This window comes from Delphinapterus leucas, chromosome 1, assembly GCF_059928025.1.
Source record: "Delphinapterus leucas isolate spDelLeu-1000000601 "Yukka" chromosome 1, BTC_Dleu_Yukka2, whole genome shotgun sequence".
NCBI classification, from domain to species: domain Eukaryota; kingdom Metazoa; phylum Chordata; class Mammalia; order Artiodactyla; family Monodontidae; genus Delphinapterus; species Delphinapterus leucas.
In genome coordinates, this window is record NC_143129.1 from 178963829 (window position 1) to 178980939 (window position 17111).

Consider the following 17111-nt stretch of genomic DNA (forward strand, 5'->3'; position numbering starts at 1 on the left):
AACAACTGAAGCCCACGCGCCTAGAGCCCGTGCTCCGCAACAAGAGAAGCCACCGCAATGAGAACCCCGCGCACTGCAACGAAGAGTAGCCCCCGCTCGCCGCAACTAGAGAAAGCCCGCGTGCATCAACGAAGACCCAACGCAGCCAAAAATGAATAAATAAAATAAAGAAAATAAAGAAAAAGAAGTTAGTGGAGCCAGGGACTTCCCTGGCCGTCCAGTGGTTAAGACTCCACGCTTCCAATGCAGGGGGTGCAGGTTTGATCCCCGGTTGAGGAACTAAGATCCTGCGTTGGTGCAGCTGAAAAAAAAGTTAGTGGAGCCAACCAAACAAGCAAGGAAGCCAGATAACTGAGAATGCATTTTCTTCTATTATCAGTGGCTTTCGTTTTTACCCACATAATGAATCATCCCCTGTCAGCGTGTGAAATTGCAGGTTGGACTGGGAATTGCAAGAACTTCCTTAACCGCTGGGCAGTGAGGACCTGCCTGGGCTCTCACGGCCCCACGATGCTTCGTGCTATTAGGAAAAGCCTCCAAGGGACTCAGGAGAGCTGGCTTTTAATCCTGGCTCTGGATCTATATGACTGATGCCTAACCTTGGGGAAGTCGCTGGAACTTTCTGAGCCTCAGTTTGTGCCATGATAGGGGTGGTCCCAGGGACCTCTATAAAAAAAACTGAAGGGGGAAAGGGGACCTGGGATTAATGAGTAGCTCCTTGGCAGAAATTGGAAATTGAAGCTCAGAAAGGTAAAGTCAGTTGCAGCTGGCATTTCAACTTGGGTCCATCAAACTCCAAAGCCCTTGCTTTCTCGATTGTGTTCTGCAGAGCTTCCCCATTAAAGCAGCAAGGAATATCGGCCGACAGAGGGCGCTCTTCTCTCAAGACAGGACGTCATGACATTGCAGGGACAGAAGACAGTATCCAGGATCATGGGGATGGGGGCTGCTGCCAAGGAGCTGTCAACCCCCTCATGGAGCAACTCGGCACGTCATTTGTGGCGCCTGGCTTCCTTTTTTATTCTGGCCATTTCCCTCAGTTTTGCCATATTTCAGAACAGAGAAAGACATGATTTATACATATGGGTGACGTGGGTTTCCTTACTCAGCTGCCTTGTGAGAACGGCGCCACTGTGACTAGCACAGCTTGTTTCTACACCTCCTTTCCCAGAGCTCAGAAAGCACGAATAAAGGCAACAACAAACAAAACCCACAATACGGCAGGCACACCTGACCTTATGACTTCAATTTCCCACACCTGGTGCCAAGACTCTATGGTATCAATCAACGGCTGCTTCAGGGCATTGCAAACGGCCCTGCGGGTTATGTCCTGCACAGCTTCAGTGGGCGCCATCCACATGGACCACGTTGTGAATGGTGACCCTGGAGTTGTGCAATATGGCAGCCCTAGCTAATACTTTGATGAGAGAGCTATGATGTACAAAGTATGGTCCTGGGCACATCCTGGCTGCCAGTGTACTTTGTCAAACAAGAGTTTTTCTTTATATTTTTCCATCTTGTATGTAGTTCTATGGGTAATTTATCCGCAAATGTATTTATGTGCTAGTGGGGGCAGGTCTGGGGAGGTTCCCCTGTCCAGAAGGACACGTACAAAGGAGGCATCCTGGCTGCTCCATGCTGGGCTGCTTGACTCTAAAGCTGAGGGTTATCATGTGCTTATTAGGTGCCAGACGCTGGACTAAGCAATTTACGTACTTTGCGCACTGAATACCACGGTCACTCAGGTGGTAGGAACTATTGTTACAGGAGTGGGGACCGAGGCTCTGAGGGGCACACGATTTGTGCACGTCCAGTATAAAAGCCAGTACAAGAGCAGGGCTGGGACGGCGCTGGAGTCAGCCTGACCTCAGGGCACGTGCTCTAACCACTGTGACACCTGCGAACACATCTGGATTCCTAACCGCCCCGCACCTCACCCCCCTCCCCCAATAAAACGCTGTCACACCCTCCTCTATTGGTTATGGTCACCACAAAACCTGAAATAAGTGCTTTCATTTGGGAACTCTTTGTCGGTTAAGTTCTCATCATACTTAAGCTGTATGAGAGCAGGGCAGTCCTCCGTGGAAACTCCACCCGAGGAGGAAACACAGCGCCCTCACCAGGGACCCCAAAATCAATTGGAAACAAGAACATGCCGGAAGCAAGAGGGCCACGAATTTCTTAGAAAAATTGGGCTTCAAAATATTTGATGAGAGATGCTCTTCAATACTTCTCCCTTTTTCCCCTCTTTCTTTCTCTTTTTTTTTTTTTGCCACGAATTTCTTAGAAAAATTGGGCTTCAAAATATTTGATGAGAGATGCTCTTCAATATTTCTCCCTTTTTCCCCTCTTTCTTTCTCTCTCTCTTTTTTTTTTTTTTGCCGTACGCGGGCCTCTCACTGTTGCGGCATCTCCCGTTGCGGAGCACAGGCTCCGGACGCGCAGGCTCAGTGACCATGGCTCACGGGCCCAGCCGCTCCGCGGCACGAACCCGTGTCCCCTGCATTGGCAGGCGGACTCTCGACCACTGCGCCACCAGGGAAGCCCTCTCTCTTCTTTTAAACAGCCAGCAGGTTGGGGTCATCAGGAAGCGGAATTTGTAGGAACGTGTCAGTCAGTCCACAGGCCGCCCTCACGCGGGCCCTGCAAAGGGCCCCTCCATGAATAAGTGCGTCACGGATGGAAGCTTCTCAAGCTGGGGACGCCCCGGCAGAGAGCACTTTTGAGAAGATGGGGTTGGGGAGAGTCCTGCAAAGTGCCCTGGGCACAGGCCAGGGCAACACTTGTGCTGCTGCCTGCAGTCACCCGAGGAATGAAGCAACGTGCAAGTACGTGTATTGAATAAGAATTGAAAAAATCCGTGTATATTCGAGTGACCGTGAGAGTATGCTTTCCTCTGTGTGAAAACCAGTCAAGGCTACTGCTCCAGCTAGCATCAGGCTAAATGGTTTTCTCCCCTCCTTTTTCCGCAAGTGGGGATAGTGTTTAATTTGCACTGACTAGCTGTGTGGCCCTGGGGAAATTACTTAACCTCTCTGAGTTTCGGATTCCTTGTCTGTAAAATGGGGATCACGGGAGAACCCATCTCATGGGTTGCTGTGAGCGTGAAATAAGGGAAGGCAGGTGAGTCGCTTAGCTGTTCACATCAGTGATTCCTCCTGCCGCTCTTACAAAGCATCTTCTTCCGTCTTATCTACTCAAGGTTAGAGGTCGTCAGCACTGTTTCCCACAATTATATAAGAAGCACCTTGTCAACTAAAGTCCCCATTCCATATCTGTACACCCATGTTCATGACAAACTTACTCAAAATGGCCAAAAGGTGGAAGCAACCCAAATGGCCATGGATGGATGAACAGATAAACAAAATGGATGGATGAACAGATAAACAGATAAACAAAATCCATACAATGAAATGTTATTCAGCTGGAATGAACCATGAGGACATCATACTAAGTGACATAAGATGGTCACAAAAGGACAATGTAAGATCCCATTTATATGAGGCACCTAGAATAGTCAAATTCACAGACACAGAAAGCACGGTGGGAGGGGAGGAAGGAAGCAGGGGGTTTTATCTGATGGGCATAGAGTTTCAGTTTGGGAAGATGAACAAAGTTCTGGAGATGGATGGGGGTGACGGCTGCATGACAGCGTGAATAGATTTAATGCCACTGTGAACTGTACACTTGAACGTGGTTAAGATGATAAATTTTATGTGTATTTTACCACAATTTTGAAAATTAAAAGTTAAAAACAAACCCCCAAGTGAAGTACCTCCAAGGTTTCTCCGAGGTCTGGGGTGATAGAAATGGATGAAAATGTTCTGAAAGCAGGTTGTGGTGATGGCTGCACAGCTCCGTAAATGTATTAAGATTGACTGAATTGGACACTTAAAATGGGTGAAGTTTCTGTAAATTGTGCTTCAGTGAAGCTGTTAAGAGCAAGCAAGCAAACAACACGTGCTGTGATTGGAGGAGACTTTGGAGGATGAAGGAGCTGTTCACTGTCTTGATTGTGGCTACGGTTTCCCAGGTGTACACATATGTCAAAGCCCATCCACTTACGGACTTGGAACCTGTGCCGTTTATTGCATGTCAACTGTATCTCAATAAAGCTGTGTTTTCAAAGGGCAGAACAGTATTCCATATATAAACGAACTCCTTATAATTTATTAACAATGCCCCCTTTTGATGGAAATTTAGGTTTCAAATGTTATGCCCCTATAAATAATATTTCAATAAATATCTTTGTAGGAAAAAAAAAAGAAAAAAATGCAGATATTATTTGCTGCTCCCCCTCTTCTTCCCCCCACGGGCAAAGCCACAAAGTCAGAACTTCCCAGGGAGGGGGCCTGGGAACCTGTAATTTTCCTGAACACTCCTGAAAAATTCTTGTAATCAGACATGTTGGGGCACATTGAATCAAACTTCGCGAACTGGGACTTTCAGGCTTGGGAGTTTGAAATCCCCTTTTCTTTGATCCCTAAACAATTCTGTAAGTGTTCCATACAAATGATTCTAAATTTGGGTTTCCCTACTATTGGGAATCAGAATCATCAGGGAGCTTGTGAGAATGCATATTCCCAGGCCCCTCTCCCAGGGAGGATGTGTATGGTTGCCAGATTTCGCATAAATAAATAAGTGAATAAATAAATAGATAATAAACTATAGGGTGTCAGTTAAATCTGAATTTCAGATAAACACCAAATAATTTTTTTAGCATAAGTGGTTCCTTGCAATATTTGGGCCACACCGGTACATAAAAATTATTTGTTGCTATCTGAAATTCAGATTTAACTGGGTGTCCTGTATTTCATCTGGGAATCCTAAGTATGAGTCCTCAGGCCTGGGGTGAAGCCCAGACCTGCACTGTTGGTCTGCTCCCCACGTGGTTCTGATGAGGGGGATCCTTAGAACCCATGTTGAGAGTCCCTGATCATGTCAACACCTGCTGGGTCAGGAGCCCCTCCTCAGGGAGGCCAGTGGACCCCAGTGCATCCCACGAGTGAGCACACTTTAATGTTGGTCCAAGGAGGAAAATGGGTCTGAGCAGCCGCGGGAGAAAACTGCCCCAGATTTTCAAAGCCAAACGTGGTGGATGCGGCGTCACGGGCCCTGTGGCCTGAGGGATGCTGCTGGTCTTCTCTGAGTGAGTATTTAGGGCTGCCTAGGGGACCCACACCCCAGGATTCTGTCTAGATTCCCTAAACTTTATTTATTTATACCCAGCCTCGTCCCAGAAAGGATTTTAAGCCTCGGAGGTCTCAGTCCATGCAGCGTTCTTGGGCTGGCGAGTGAGGTTAACACACCGCCTCTCTGGGACACACATGGCAGGTATTAATTGCGTGCTTACCACGAATGGGCATTATTCTGGGAGTTTTACAATGATAACCATCTCATTTAGCCCTCGAGATAAGCCTGCAAGGTCATTGCTGTCGTTGGCCCCATTTTGTAGATGAGGAAACCGAGGTTCCGAGGGGTCCAATGGCTTGTGCAAGAGCACACCGAGTAGGCCAGTGGCAGAGCTGGGGCTCTGACCCAGGACTGTGTTGCTAACCAGCCCCCATCCTTCCTCCCTACTGAACCAGACACTTCTTGTGACTGAGCTTTGCTGGGCGAGTTTTGGGTTACGTTCCGCTTAACCTGGGGCCATACTTTAGGTCCTGATCCCGGGAACCTTTCTGATCCGATGTGATAACAGCTGTCAGGCCTCGAGCGCCTACTCCCGCCAGAGACTTTGACTTTTTACACATAGATACTCTCTCAACGCCCTGCACCGCTGAGAAGACCCAGACCCAGGCATGCAGAGAACCCTGGCCGAGGCCGCAAAGCTAGGAAGTTGCAGAGCACTGATCTGCCTAAAAAGGAAGCATCCATCTCTGCATCTTCAAAAGCACACACCTGCTTTCCACCTCCCCTCGCCAAGCTTCCCTTTTCAGGAAAATGCTCTCGCTCCGGGCTGGTCGCTAGGCAACTCTTGCATGTAATTCCACGAAATGCCCAGAAGAGGGCGCGAGGACTCGCTCTCCCCCGGCAACCACGCGATGGGTCTGAACTTCGCGGAATCGCGAAAGCAGAACGACGCGCTCCAGACAAACTCCACCTGTGGCCGTATCTGAGCTCTAGGCTGCACGGAAGGTGACACAACACGGCGCCTCTGCACCCCACCCCCTCCCCGCAGGGGCCTGGACTCACCGAGGCTGGGTTTTCGATGACCAGTTCATAGGTCAGCCCTCCGGACCCAAACCTCAGGATGTCTCCGGGTAAGAGCTTCACAGCCACGTTCTGAATGTGGCACTCGTTGACGAATGTGCCGTTGCGGGAATTGAAGTCCTGGAGAACAAAGCTGCTCTCGGCCTCATTATATTCAATGAGCGCGTGATGGTTGTCGATGTCTGCAGACTGAAATGGAGAAGGGGGACAGTCAGAGCCAGGGAAACAGGAATAACAAGGGGGGTCCTAATGTTTACTAGTGCCACTGACACTGGGTGCCCCAATGTGCTAACCACTTCATCTGGCTGGATGGTCACTGCAATCCTCATTTTAAGAGGAGGATGCTGAGGGTCAGAGAGGTTAAGTGACTTGCCTAAGGCCACACAGCTAGTGAGTGGAGGGTCACCAGACCCTGACAGCAGACCCAGAATAGATGCCCAGTTTTTGGGTAGGGAGTCAGGCAACACAGAGGTAAGAGGGAACTCGGGGGGAATTGGCCACTTTATAGTTCTCTGATCCCATGCAAGTATCCTTTTGGTTGTCCTGAATGGCAAGACAGCAGAAATGGCCCAACACAAACCAGAAAGGTCAGTTGGCAAGTGACAACTGTCCATTTATTGCAAGTGTTAAAGTTAAGGGGAGGTTTTGTAATAACTGTTGTTTTCATTTGTTTGTTCTATTCATTTTTAAAATAACATTTTTTTTGGTAATAATGCAGAAAATGAGAACTAGAGAAAAACACAAAGAAGACATTAAAATCACTTAGACTCCCGTCCCCCAGAGGCAGGCACTGTGAACACGATGGTTCACATCCTTCCAGTCTTTTTTCTATGCTTACAATCTTTTTAAAAAGTTTAAACACAATTGAGCTCACACCACAAAACATAGTTTTATAACTACCTTTTAAAAGCCTTGGTGTACAATGAAGGTTTTTCCCATGTGATTAATTATTACTGTTGCTTCTTAAAAGCTTATCAGGATTTATCTAACCAAAGATGATCTATTTTTCAATAGGGGCCCTGGTGTGACCACATTTCCCCCAAAAGAGAGAGACCCCAGACAGTGAATTGTCAGTGGGGTCAGAAACCTCCTGTGTAACCACTTTAATAAGAAGAATGCGCAAAACTCGGCACCAAGGAGGAAATGTCACATTTCCCTGGCCGCGGCGCCCTGTACTATGGGCTGCAGGGCACGTGTGAAGTCTTCTGTCTTCTCAGGGCACTGCCTATGAGCCATCCACTCCAGCCTGAGACTTTGCAATTATTTTCTAAGTTACTCTTCTCAGAGTGCCTCATCCAGCTTTCATAGAGAGTACTTGGACTTAGAAATCTATACTAACGTCCCACAAAATAATTATAACCAATAGCTTATATTATATGAATAGATAATAATATAACCGCATATATTAGTAGAATATATTAATTACACATTATGTGCAATTACACAAATGCCAGGAAATTTGCTAAGTGCTTACTGCATTATCCCATTTCATCTTCACAATAATTCAAAGGGATACTTCCTCATTTAAAAAAAATTTAATTTTTTATTGAAGTATAGTTGATTTACAATGTTGTGTTAGTTTCAGGTGTATAGCAAAGTGATTCAGTTATACATATATATAATATCTATTCTTTTTCAGATTCTTTTCCATTACAGGTTACTACAAGATATTGAATATAGTTCCCTGTGCTGTACAGTAGGTCCAATAGTTACTCATTTTTTAGATGAGGAAACTGAGGCATAGAATGATTAAGTGTGCCCAGTTTGACTCGCTTGGCTTGTTCCCAGGTTTGCCTGATTCAAATGACTGTGCCTTTACCCACTTTGCAAATTCCTACCAAACACTTTGGCACTTAAAATACTGAAACACAAGAAGAAAGCAGGAGTAGCTCTATTAATTTCAGGCAGAGCCAACTTCAGAGGAAGGAAAGTTATCAGGGATAAAGAGAGGCGATACATAGTGATAAAGGGGTCGATTCTCCAAGCAGACATAACAATCCTTCATTGTATGTGCCCAACAATAGAGCATCAAAGTATGGGAGTCAAAAGCTGAAAGAACTGCAAGGAGAAGCAGATGAATCCATCATGGTAGCTGGAGACCTCAACAGCCCTCTGTCAGTAATGGGCAGATCCACCAGGCAGAAAATTAGTAAGAATGAAGTTGAACTGAATAGCACTATCGTCATCTGGATCTAACTGGCAACCACGCAACTTCATCCCACAACAACACACATCCTTCTCAGGCTCACATGGAACACTCACTAAGCAGACCACGTTCCAGGCCACGAAATATCCCTCAACAAATTTAAAAGAGTAGAAATTATGCAAAGTATGTTTTCAGACCACAACGGAATTAGGCTAGAAACCAATACCAGAAAGACAGCTGGAAAATCCCCAAATATTTGGAGATTAAACAACACACTTCTAAATAACAGATGGGTCAAGGAGGAAGTCTCCTGGGAAATAAAAATTTATCTTGAGCTAAATGAAAATGAAAATACAACCTGTGAAAATTTGCAAGATGCAGTGAAAGCAGTGCTTGGAGGGAAATATATGGCATTGAAGGCACACATTTGAAAAGAGGATCTAAGCTTCCACCTTATGAAACTAGAGAAAGAGGAGCAATATAAGCCTACCACAGCAGAAGAAAAGAAGCAATGAATGAAATAAAAAGCAGGAAAACAACAGAGAAAATCAGCAAAATAAAGAGCTTTTTTTTTTGTTGTAAAGATCAATAAAATTGACAAACCTCTAGCAGGATAACCAAGAAAAAAAGAGAGAAGATACAAATTACTAAAATCAGAAATGAAAGCGATGGCATCACTACTGATCTCATGGACACTGAAGGGATAACAAAGGAATATTATGAATAATTCTATGCCCACAGATTTTATAACTTAATGAAGTGGACCATTTCCTTGAAAGACACAATCTACTGAAACTCACACAAGGAGAAATAAATACTCTGAATAGACTCATATCTAGTAAAGAATTTGAATCAATAATGAATAACCTTCCAAAGTAGAGAGCACCAGGCCTGGATGGGTTCACTGATAAATTCTATCAAACATTAAGGAAAGAATGATACCAGTTCTCTATAATCTCTTCCAGAAAATAGAAGAAGAGAGAACACTTCCCAGCTCATTCCGTGAGGCCAAACTTATTCTAATAGCAAAACCAGATAAAGATATTACAAAACAGGAAAATTGCAGGCCTCTCATGAACATAGATGCAAAATCCTCAACAAAATATTAGCAAATTGAATCCAGTAATGTATAAAAAGAGTTATACACCACAGTCAAGTGGGATTTATTCTAGGTATGCAAGGCTGGTTCAACATTTAGAAATCAATTAATGTAATCCATCACATCAACAGCGTAGAGAAGAGAAATCGCATTATCATATCAGTAGATGCAAAAAGAGCATTTGACAAAATTAAACACCCACCCATGATAAATTAACAAACCACCAAACCACCACAACAACTCTTGGCAAATTAGGGATGGAGGGGAACTTCCTCAACCTGATAAATACATCTATAAAAACCCTAAAGCTAACATCATATTTAATGGTGAGAAACTAGAACTAGAAACTTTCCAATTAAGATCAGGAATAAGGCGAAGATGTCCCCTTTCACCACTCATTTTCGACATTGTACTGTATGTCCTAGCTAATGCAACAAGGCAAGAAAAGAGAATAAAAGATATATAGATTGGGAAGGAAAAAAAAAATCTTCTTTGGTGAGGTGTTTGTTCAGATCTTTTGCCCATTTTGCAGATGGCATGATTGTCTATGCAGAAAATCCCAAAGGACCGACAAAAAGCCCTCCTGGAACTAATGAGCAATTATAGCCAGGTTGCAGGATACATGATCAATATACAAAAGTCAATTGCTTTCCTATATACCAACAATGAACAAGCGGAATTTGAAATTAAAAACACAACACCATTTACATTAGCACCAAAAAAAAAAAAAAAAGAAGTACTTAGGAATAAATCTAACAAAATACTTAGCTATATGAAGAGGTATATGAAGAAAACTACAAAATGTTGATGAAAGAAATCAAAGTAGTCTAAATAAATGAAGAGGTATTTCATGTTTATTTGAAATTCCTTAATGATATATGATGTTTAACATCTTTTCATATGCTTATTTGACATCTGTAGATCTTCTCTGGTGAGGTGTCTGTTCAGCTCTTTTGCCCATTTTTAAGTTGGGTTGTTTGGTTTCTTATTGTTGACTTTTAAGACTCATTTATTTTGTTTATTTATTTATTTTATTGAAGTGTAGTTGATTTAAAATGTTGTGTTAATTTCTGCTGTACAGCAAAGTGATTCAGTTATACATATATATACATTCTTTTTAAAATATTCTTTTCCATTATGGTTTATCATAGGATATTGAATATAGTTCCCTGTGCTATACAGTAGGACCTTGTTGTTTATCCATTCTATATGTAACAGCTTACATCTGCTAACCTCAACCTCCCACTCCATCTCTCCCCCAACCCCCTCCCCCTTGGCAACCACAGTCTGTTCTCTATATCCATGAAGACTCATTTATTTTGGATACATGCTTACAGCATCTTTATTCATAATTGCCAAAAACTGGAAGCAACCAAGATGTGCTTTAAAAGGTAAATGGATAAACAAATTGTGGTACATCCATACAATGAAATATTAGTGATAAAAATAAATGAGTTATCAAATAACAAAAAGACATGGAGGAATCTTAAATGCATATTGCTTAGTGAAAGAACCTAGTCTAAAAAGGTTACATACTGTATGATTCCAACTGTATGAAATTCTGGACAAAGTAAAACTATAAGGAGAGTAAAAGATCTGTGTTTGCCAGGGGCACAGGGGCTCTGGGGCTCAGGATGAAGAGGAGGGGCACAGGGGATTTTAGGGCAGTGAAAATATTTTTTATGATACTGTAATGGTGGATACTTGTCACTATACGTTTGTCAAAACGAAAGAATGTACAACGCAAAGAGAGAACCCTAATGTAAACTATGGACTTAGTTAATAATAGCATATCAATATTGTTTCATCAGCTGTAACAAATGTACCGCACTAATGCATGACGTTAATAATAGGGGAAACTGTGTGTATTGGAGGGGTGGATATATGGGAACTCTCTGTATTCTCTGCTCAACTTCCTGTAAACCTAAAACTGTTCAAAAAAATAAAGTATTAAAAAAATTAAAACACATTAGTTCTTTGGAAAATGTCACCCACATCATCTTCATCACCATTCCCATTGATCTTTGTGTCCTTTGAACCTTTGATAACCCATGAATGAGAGAAATTCTGTGTTACATTTTGTTTTTCTCTTCCCAGGCTTCACTACTTTCAGTTCCTCAAAAACTGTCAAGCCATTATTAAGAAATCAAAGCAAGCAGGAAGTTTTAAATGACTCCACAAAATTGGGTGAGCCTCTACCACGTGTTAGGCCAGGAGACAGCTTCCTAGTTCTGCCCTATACCATCACTTGCTCCCTTTACCTGGAAAATTGCTAAATGCTACTACGGGGCAGATGCCCTGCTGCTAATACAGACTGACTGTATGAGCTCCATCCTACTGAGCTGTCCAACTGTGAGATGAACTGTTATTTATTTATTATTATTATCCTTATCATCATCTAACATATTTTGAGGGCTTCCTGTGAACTGGGCCCTGCTGAAGCATTTTGTGTGCATTTTTTTCATGTAATCTGCATGATAGCCCTAAACAGGGGTTCTATTATTATCTCCATCTTAGAGATGAAGAAGCTGACTCAAAAGGTGAAGTGAGAGGACAGCATTACCTTGATACCAAACCCAGACAAAGACACTACAAGAAAACTACAGACCAATATCTCTTATGAACACTGATACCACAATCCTCAACAAAATATGAGGAAACTGAATTCAACAGCACATTAAAAGGATCATACACTATGACCAAGTGGGATTTATTCTCGGAATGCAGACTTGATGTTTCAACATATGAAAATCAATCCATGTAATAATACATCACATTAACAGAAAGAAGGAAAAAAATGATCATCTCAATTGATGTACAAAAAGCACTTGACAAAATGCAACACTCTTTCATGATAAAAGCACTCAACAAACGGGGAATAGAAGGAAATTACCTCAACATAATAATGGTCAAATATGAAAAAGCCCACAGGTAGCATCATACTCAAAGGTGAAAGACTGAAAGCTTTTCATCTAAGATCAAGAATAAGATAAGGATACCTGCTTTTGCCACTTCTATTCAACAAAGTATTGGAAGTCCTAGCCAGAGCAATTAGGCAAGAAAAAGAAATAAAGGCATCCAAATTGGAAAGGAAGAAGTAAAATTATCTCTATTCACAGACAACATGATCTTACATGTACAAAATCCTAAAGAGTCCATGAAAAACCACAACCCTCTTAGAACTAATAAACAAAATTCAGTAGCAAAATCGTAGGATAGAAAATCAACACACAAATATCAGTTGTGTTTCTATATGCTCACAATGAACAATCTGAAAAGGAAGTTAAGAAAATAATTTCATTTCCAATAGCATCAAAAAGAATAACATATTTTAGGATAAATTTAACCAAGATGGTAAAAGATGTGTACACTGAAAACTACAAAGTGCTGCTGAAAGAAATTAAAGACACAAATAAATGGAAAGACACCCTGTATTCATGGGTTGGAAGACTTAATATTGTTAAGATGTCATTACTACGCAGCAGGATCTACAGATTCAATGCAATCCCTATCAAAATCCCAATAGCAGTTTTTGCAGAAATAGAAAAATCCATCCTAAAATTCGTATGGAATCTCAGTGGAGCCCAAATAGCCAAAATAATCTTGAAAAAGAAAAACAAAGCTGGAGGTCTCACACTTCCTGGTTTCAAAACTTACTGCATACAAAGCTACAGTAATCAAAACAGTGTGATACTGACATAAGGTCAGGCACATAGACCAATAGAAGAGAATAGAGAGCACAGAAATAAAACTTTGCATATATGGTCAAATGATTTTTGACAAGGGTGCCAAGATTATTCAATGGGGAAAGAACAGTATTTTCAACAAATGATGCTGGGAAAGACTGCAAAAGAATTAAGTTGAACTCTTACCTTACACCATATACAAAAATTAACTCAAAGTGGATCAAAGACTTAAACGTAGTCTAAAACTATAAAACTTTTAGAGGAAAACACAGGAGGAAACCTTTATGACATTGGATTTGGCAATGCTTTTTTGGATATGATACCAAAAGCATAGGCAGCAAAAGTAAAAATAGATAAATTCAACTATATCAAAATTTAAAACGTCTGTGAATCAAAGGACACAATAAACAGGGTGAAAGGCCATCTAGAGAATGGGAGAAAATAGTTGCAAATCACAAATCTGAAAAAGGGTTAATATGAAGAATATATAGAGAACTATAACTCAACAACAACAACAAAAACCCCCCCGAATAACCTGATCAAATATGGGCAAAGAACTGGAATAGACATTTCTCCAGAGAAGATATACAAGTGTCCAACAAGCATATAAAAAATGCTCAACATTACTAGTCATTAGGGAAATGCAAATCAAAACCACAGTGAGATACCACCTCATACCCATTAGGATGGCTACTATCAAAAACAAACAAACAGGGCTTCCCTGGTGGCGCAGTGGTTGAGAGTCCGCCTGCCGATGCAGGGGACGCGGGTTCATGCCCCGGTTCGGGAGGATCCCGCGTGTCGTGGAGCGTCTGAGCCCGTGACCCATGGCCGCTGGGCCTGCGCGTCTGGAGCCTGTGCTCCGCAGTGGGAGGGGCCGCAGCGGTGGGAGGCCCGCGTACCGCAAAACAACAACAACAACAACAACAACAAAACCCAAACACACAGCAACAGAAAATAACAAGTGTTGGCAAGGATGTAGATTCGGGGAACACTTACGCACTGCTGAGAATGTAAAATGGTGCAGCTGATATGAAAAACAGTATAGCGGCTTCTCAAAAAATTTAGAATAAAATTATCATATGATCCAGCAAGTCCACATCCGGGTATATACCCCAAAGAATTGAAAGCAGGAACTTAAAGAGATATTTGTACACTCATGTTTATAGTAGCATTATTCACAATTGCCAAAAGGTGGAAGCCACCCAAGTGCCCACTGACTGATGACTGGATAAGCAAAATGCGGTCCATCCATACAGTGGAATATTATTCAGTGTAGGAGGAAGGAAATTCTGACACATACTACAACACGGATGAACCGTGAGGACATTGTGTGAAATAAGTGTCACAAAAAGGTAAATTTTGTATGCTTCCACTTATGTGAGGTACATAGTGTAGTCAAGCTCGTAGAAACAAAATAGAATGGGGGCTGCCAGGGGCGGGGGAAGCGGGAAATGGGGAGTTGTTGTTTAATGGGTACAGTTTCAGTTTTGCAAGATGAAAAATTCTGAGACTGGTTACACAACAATGTGAATCACTTACAACCACTGATCTGTACACTTAAAAGTGGTTAAGACGGTAAAATGTAAATGTATTTTACCACGATTTAAAAAGTGGCTAAAATGAAGTGACTCACTCAACATCAAGATGCTGGCACAGGGCAATGTCAGGGTTTGCACCCAAGTCTAATTCCAAAACCTGCACCTTTGATTTGTACCCTGTGATTTTCAGAGTAGAGACTGATTTAATAATGAGAGAGGAGACAGGCAGGACCTAATATAGAAAGCAAGTGCATTTTTTAAAGGCTCCTGCATTTTAAATATCTTTTAAAAGTATATAGTGAGTCCATAAAATATTGAGACGTTTAAACATCTATTAACAATGACCATTCTGCTCTGATGACTCCTGTGCTTTGAGGAAGCCTCCCCGGGAAGCTGACTTAGTTATGACGTTGCCCTGAGGTTCGCTGACGCTGTCGCTGAGGTTTGACGTGTACCTGGAACCGTCCTTTGGAGCTAGGTTTCAACCCTGCATCACCTGGAACTGGGAAGCCCCACCTCAGACCATAACCTCCCGATCCCAGCCTTCCTTATCCTCTCTCTCGTCCTCTCCTTGAGTCACATAGCCTTTGCTCCCCTTCCCCTCCCTGTGGGTAATGCCCTACACTCACCCAGCCTGGGCCCTGCTCAAGCCCACCAGCTCCTTCAAGTCCATCCCGGCCCCCAAACCCTCCTGCCACCCTCACACTCCTGTCCTGAGGCTGGCCCAGTGCCCTTTGGGCCCCCCAGCCAGCAAGTCCCTGCTCTTAGGCTTTTCATTCTACTTTGAAAACAGCCTCCTAGGTCTTCACCTCCTGCACCTGCCGGCATCCTCCATCTGCTTCTCCTGACCCTCCTCCATCCCTTTCCACGGCGCCCTCTGCCCAGCAGGCCCACCTGTGCAGCTACATCATGGGCTGATGGGCTCCTTGCCTCTGGTTTCTGGTTGGGTTTGGCCAATGGGGGGTTAGAGGTCAGAGCAGGGAGGAGAGAGGTTGGGGTACTTACTCCCCTGGCTTCCTTTCTGTGGGGCCACACAGCTTCCGTCAGAGGACTCTACCCAGCCCTCGGGGTCTCCGGGTCCCAGGAAATGCCCCTGCCCCTCAACCCTCAGCTCTGGGGGTGGGAACAGTCCTCACTCATACTAGCTCTGGGCCCTGCACTATCCTTTGTGGTTTCTCTGAGCCCTGCCCACTCCCTGTGGAGGCCCTTCATGAAACTCCCGTCCATCACTCCACACCCCTGTGAATGTACCTTCAGCCCCCCGCCAGGACCTGGACTTCCCAGGCATGGAGAAGCTCTCAGATGGGACCTTCAAGGCTTCTCTTAGCTGCCAAGGGCCTCCGGGTGGTCCTGCCTTCACCCCACCCTGGTCTGGTCCCTCTCCTCAACCATCTCTGCTTTAGCATCCTCATCTTGACAGTGTAACTTCCGTCTAACCTGTGAACGTGCTTACCACCCCCTCGGCCTAGAAACGCCTCCCCTTCCCCCTTCCTGTCCTTTATTGTCAAATGGCTTCAAGAGCGTTCCTTTCCCGCTGGGTCCTCAACCCACTGCCATTGCCCTCGGGGGCCTCCTCGGGCTCTCGGCCTCCCTGTGACATGTGACACAGTTGTCAGAGAGAGGCACGTGGCCTGATGGTTCAGGGGTTGGGGAAGCAGGACAATGTGGTGGTTATTAGACTGGGCTCGAGTCCAGCTCTCCTACTTCCTAGCAGGGTGACCTTGGGCAAGTGATACCTCAGTTTCCTCATCTGTAAGGTAACGAAAGGACAGTCTTATAAGTTACTGGTGACGTATAAATGATACATACAAAAGCCCTTAGGAGAGAACATATGGCAAATGTGAAATGTTCTCTATTAAGAGCAAGAGGATGGGCTCTGGAGTTAGAAAGCCTTGAGTTCAAGTCCCACCTCTGCTACCTTCCAGCTGTGCAGCCTGGGGCATGGTTCTTTGCTTCTCTTCAGTTGCTCCCTGAGCAGCAAAAATGAGTTTGATAAGCTGGGCTTCGTAGGATTGACAAAAGGTACTGCTTGGTGAAATGTTCAAAGGAGTGGGATAACATTTTTTTTTTTTTTGCGGTACGTGGGACTCTCACTGTCGTGGCCTCTCCCGTTGCGGAGCACAGGCTCCGGACGCGCAGGCTCAGCGGCCATGGCTCACGGGCGCAGCTGCTCCGCGGCATGTGGGATCTTCCCGGACCCGGGGCACAAACCCGTGTCCCCTACATCGGCAGGCGGACTCTCAACCACTGCGCCACCAGGGAAGCCCAAGGGATAACATTTTTGAAATTAACTCGTGTGTGTGTGTGCGTGTGCGTGTGCGTGTGTGTGTTATCTATTTCTTTTAACCTTTTGGTTCTTGGTTATCCCATCCCCCAGCCCCATCCCCCCACTGCCTCAGGAAAGGGATGTAGTGCAGAAATAGTAA

The 17111-nt window shown here is 43.9% G+C and overlaps 1 protein-coding gene across 1 annotated transcript in view; it reads right to left on the minus strand.

The window, feature by feature from the left end:
- FHAD1 (forkhead associated phosphopeptide binding domain 1) overlaps positions 1–17111 on the minus strand; it is a 136506-nt gene that overhangs the window by 107272 nt on the left and 12123 nt on the right. Inside the window, 1 exon segment of the mRNA XM_089900795.1 lies at positions 6196–6402. Within this exon segment, the coding sequence (XP_089756921.1) occupies positions 6196–6402 (207 nt within the window).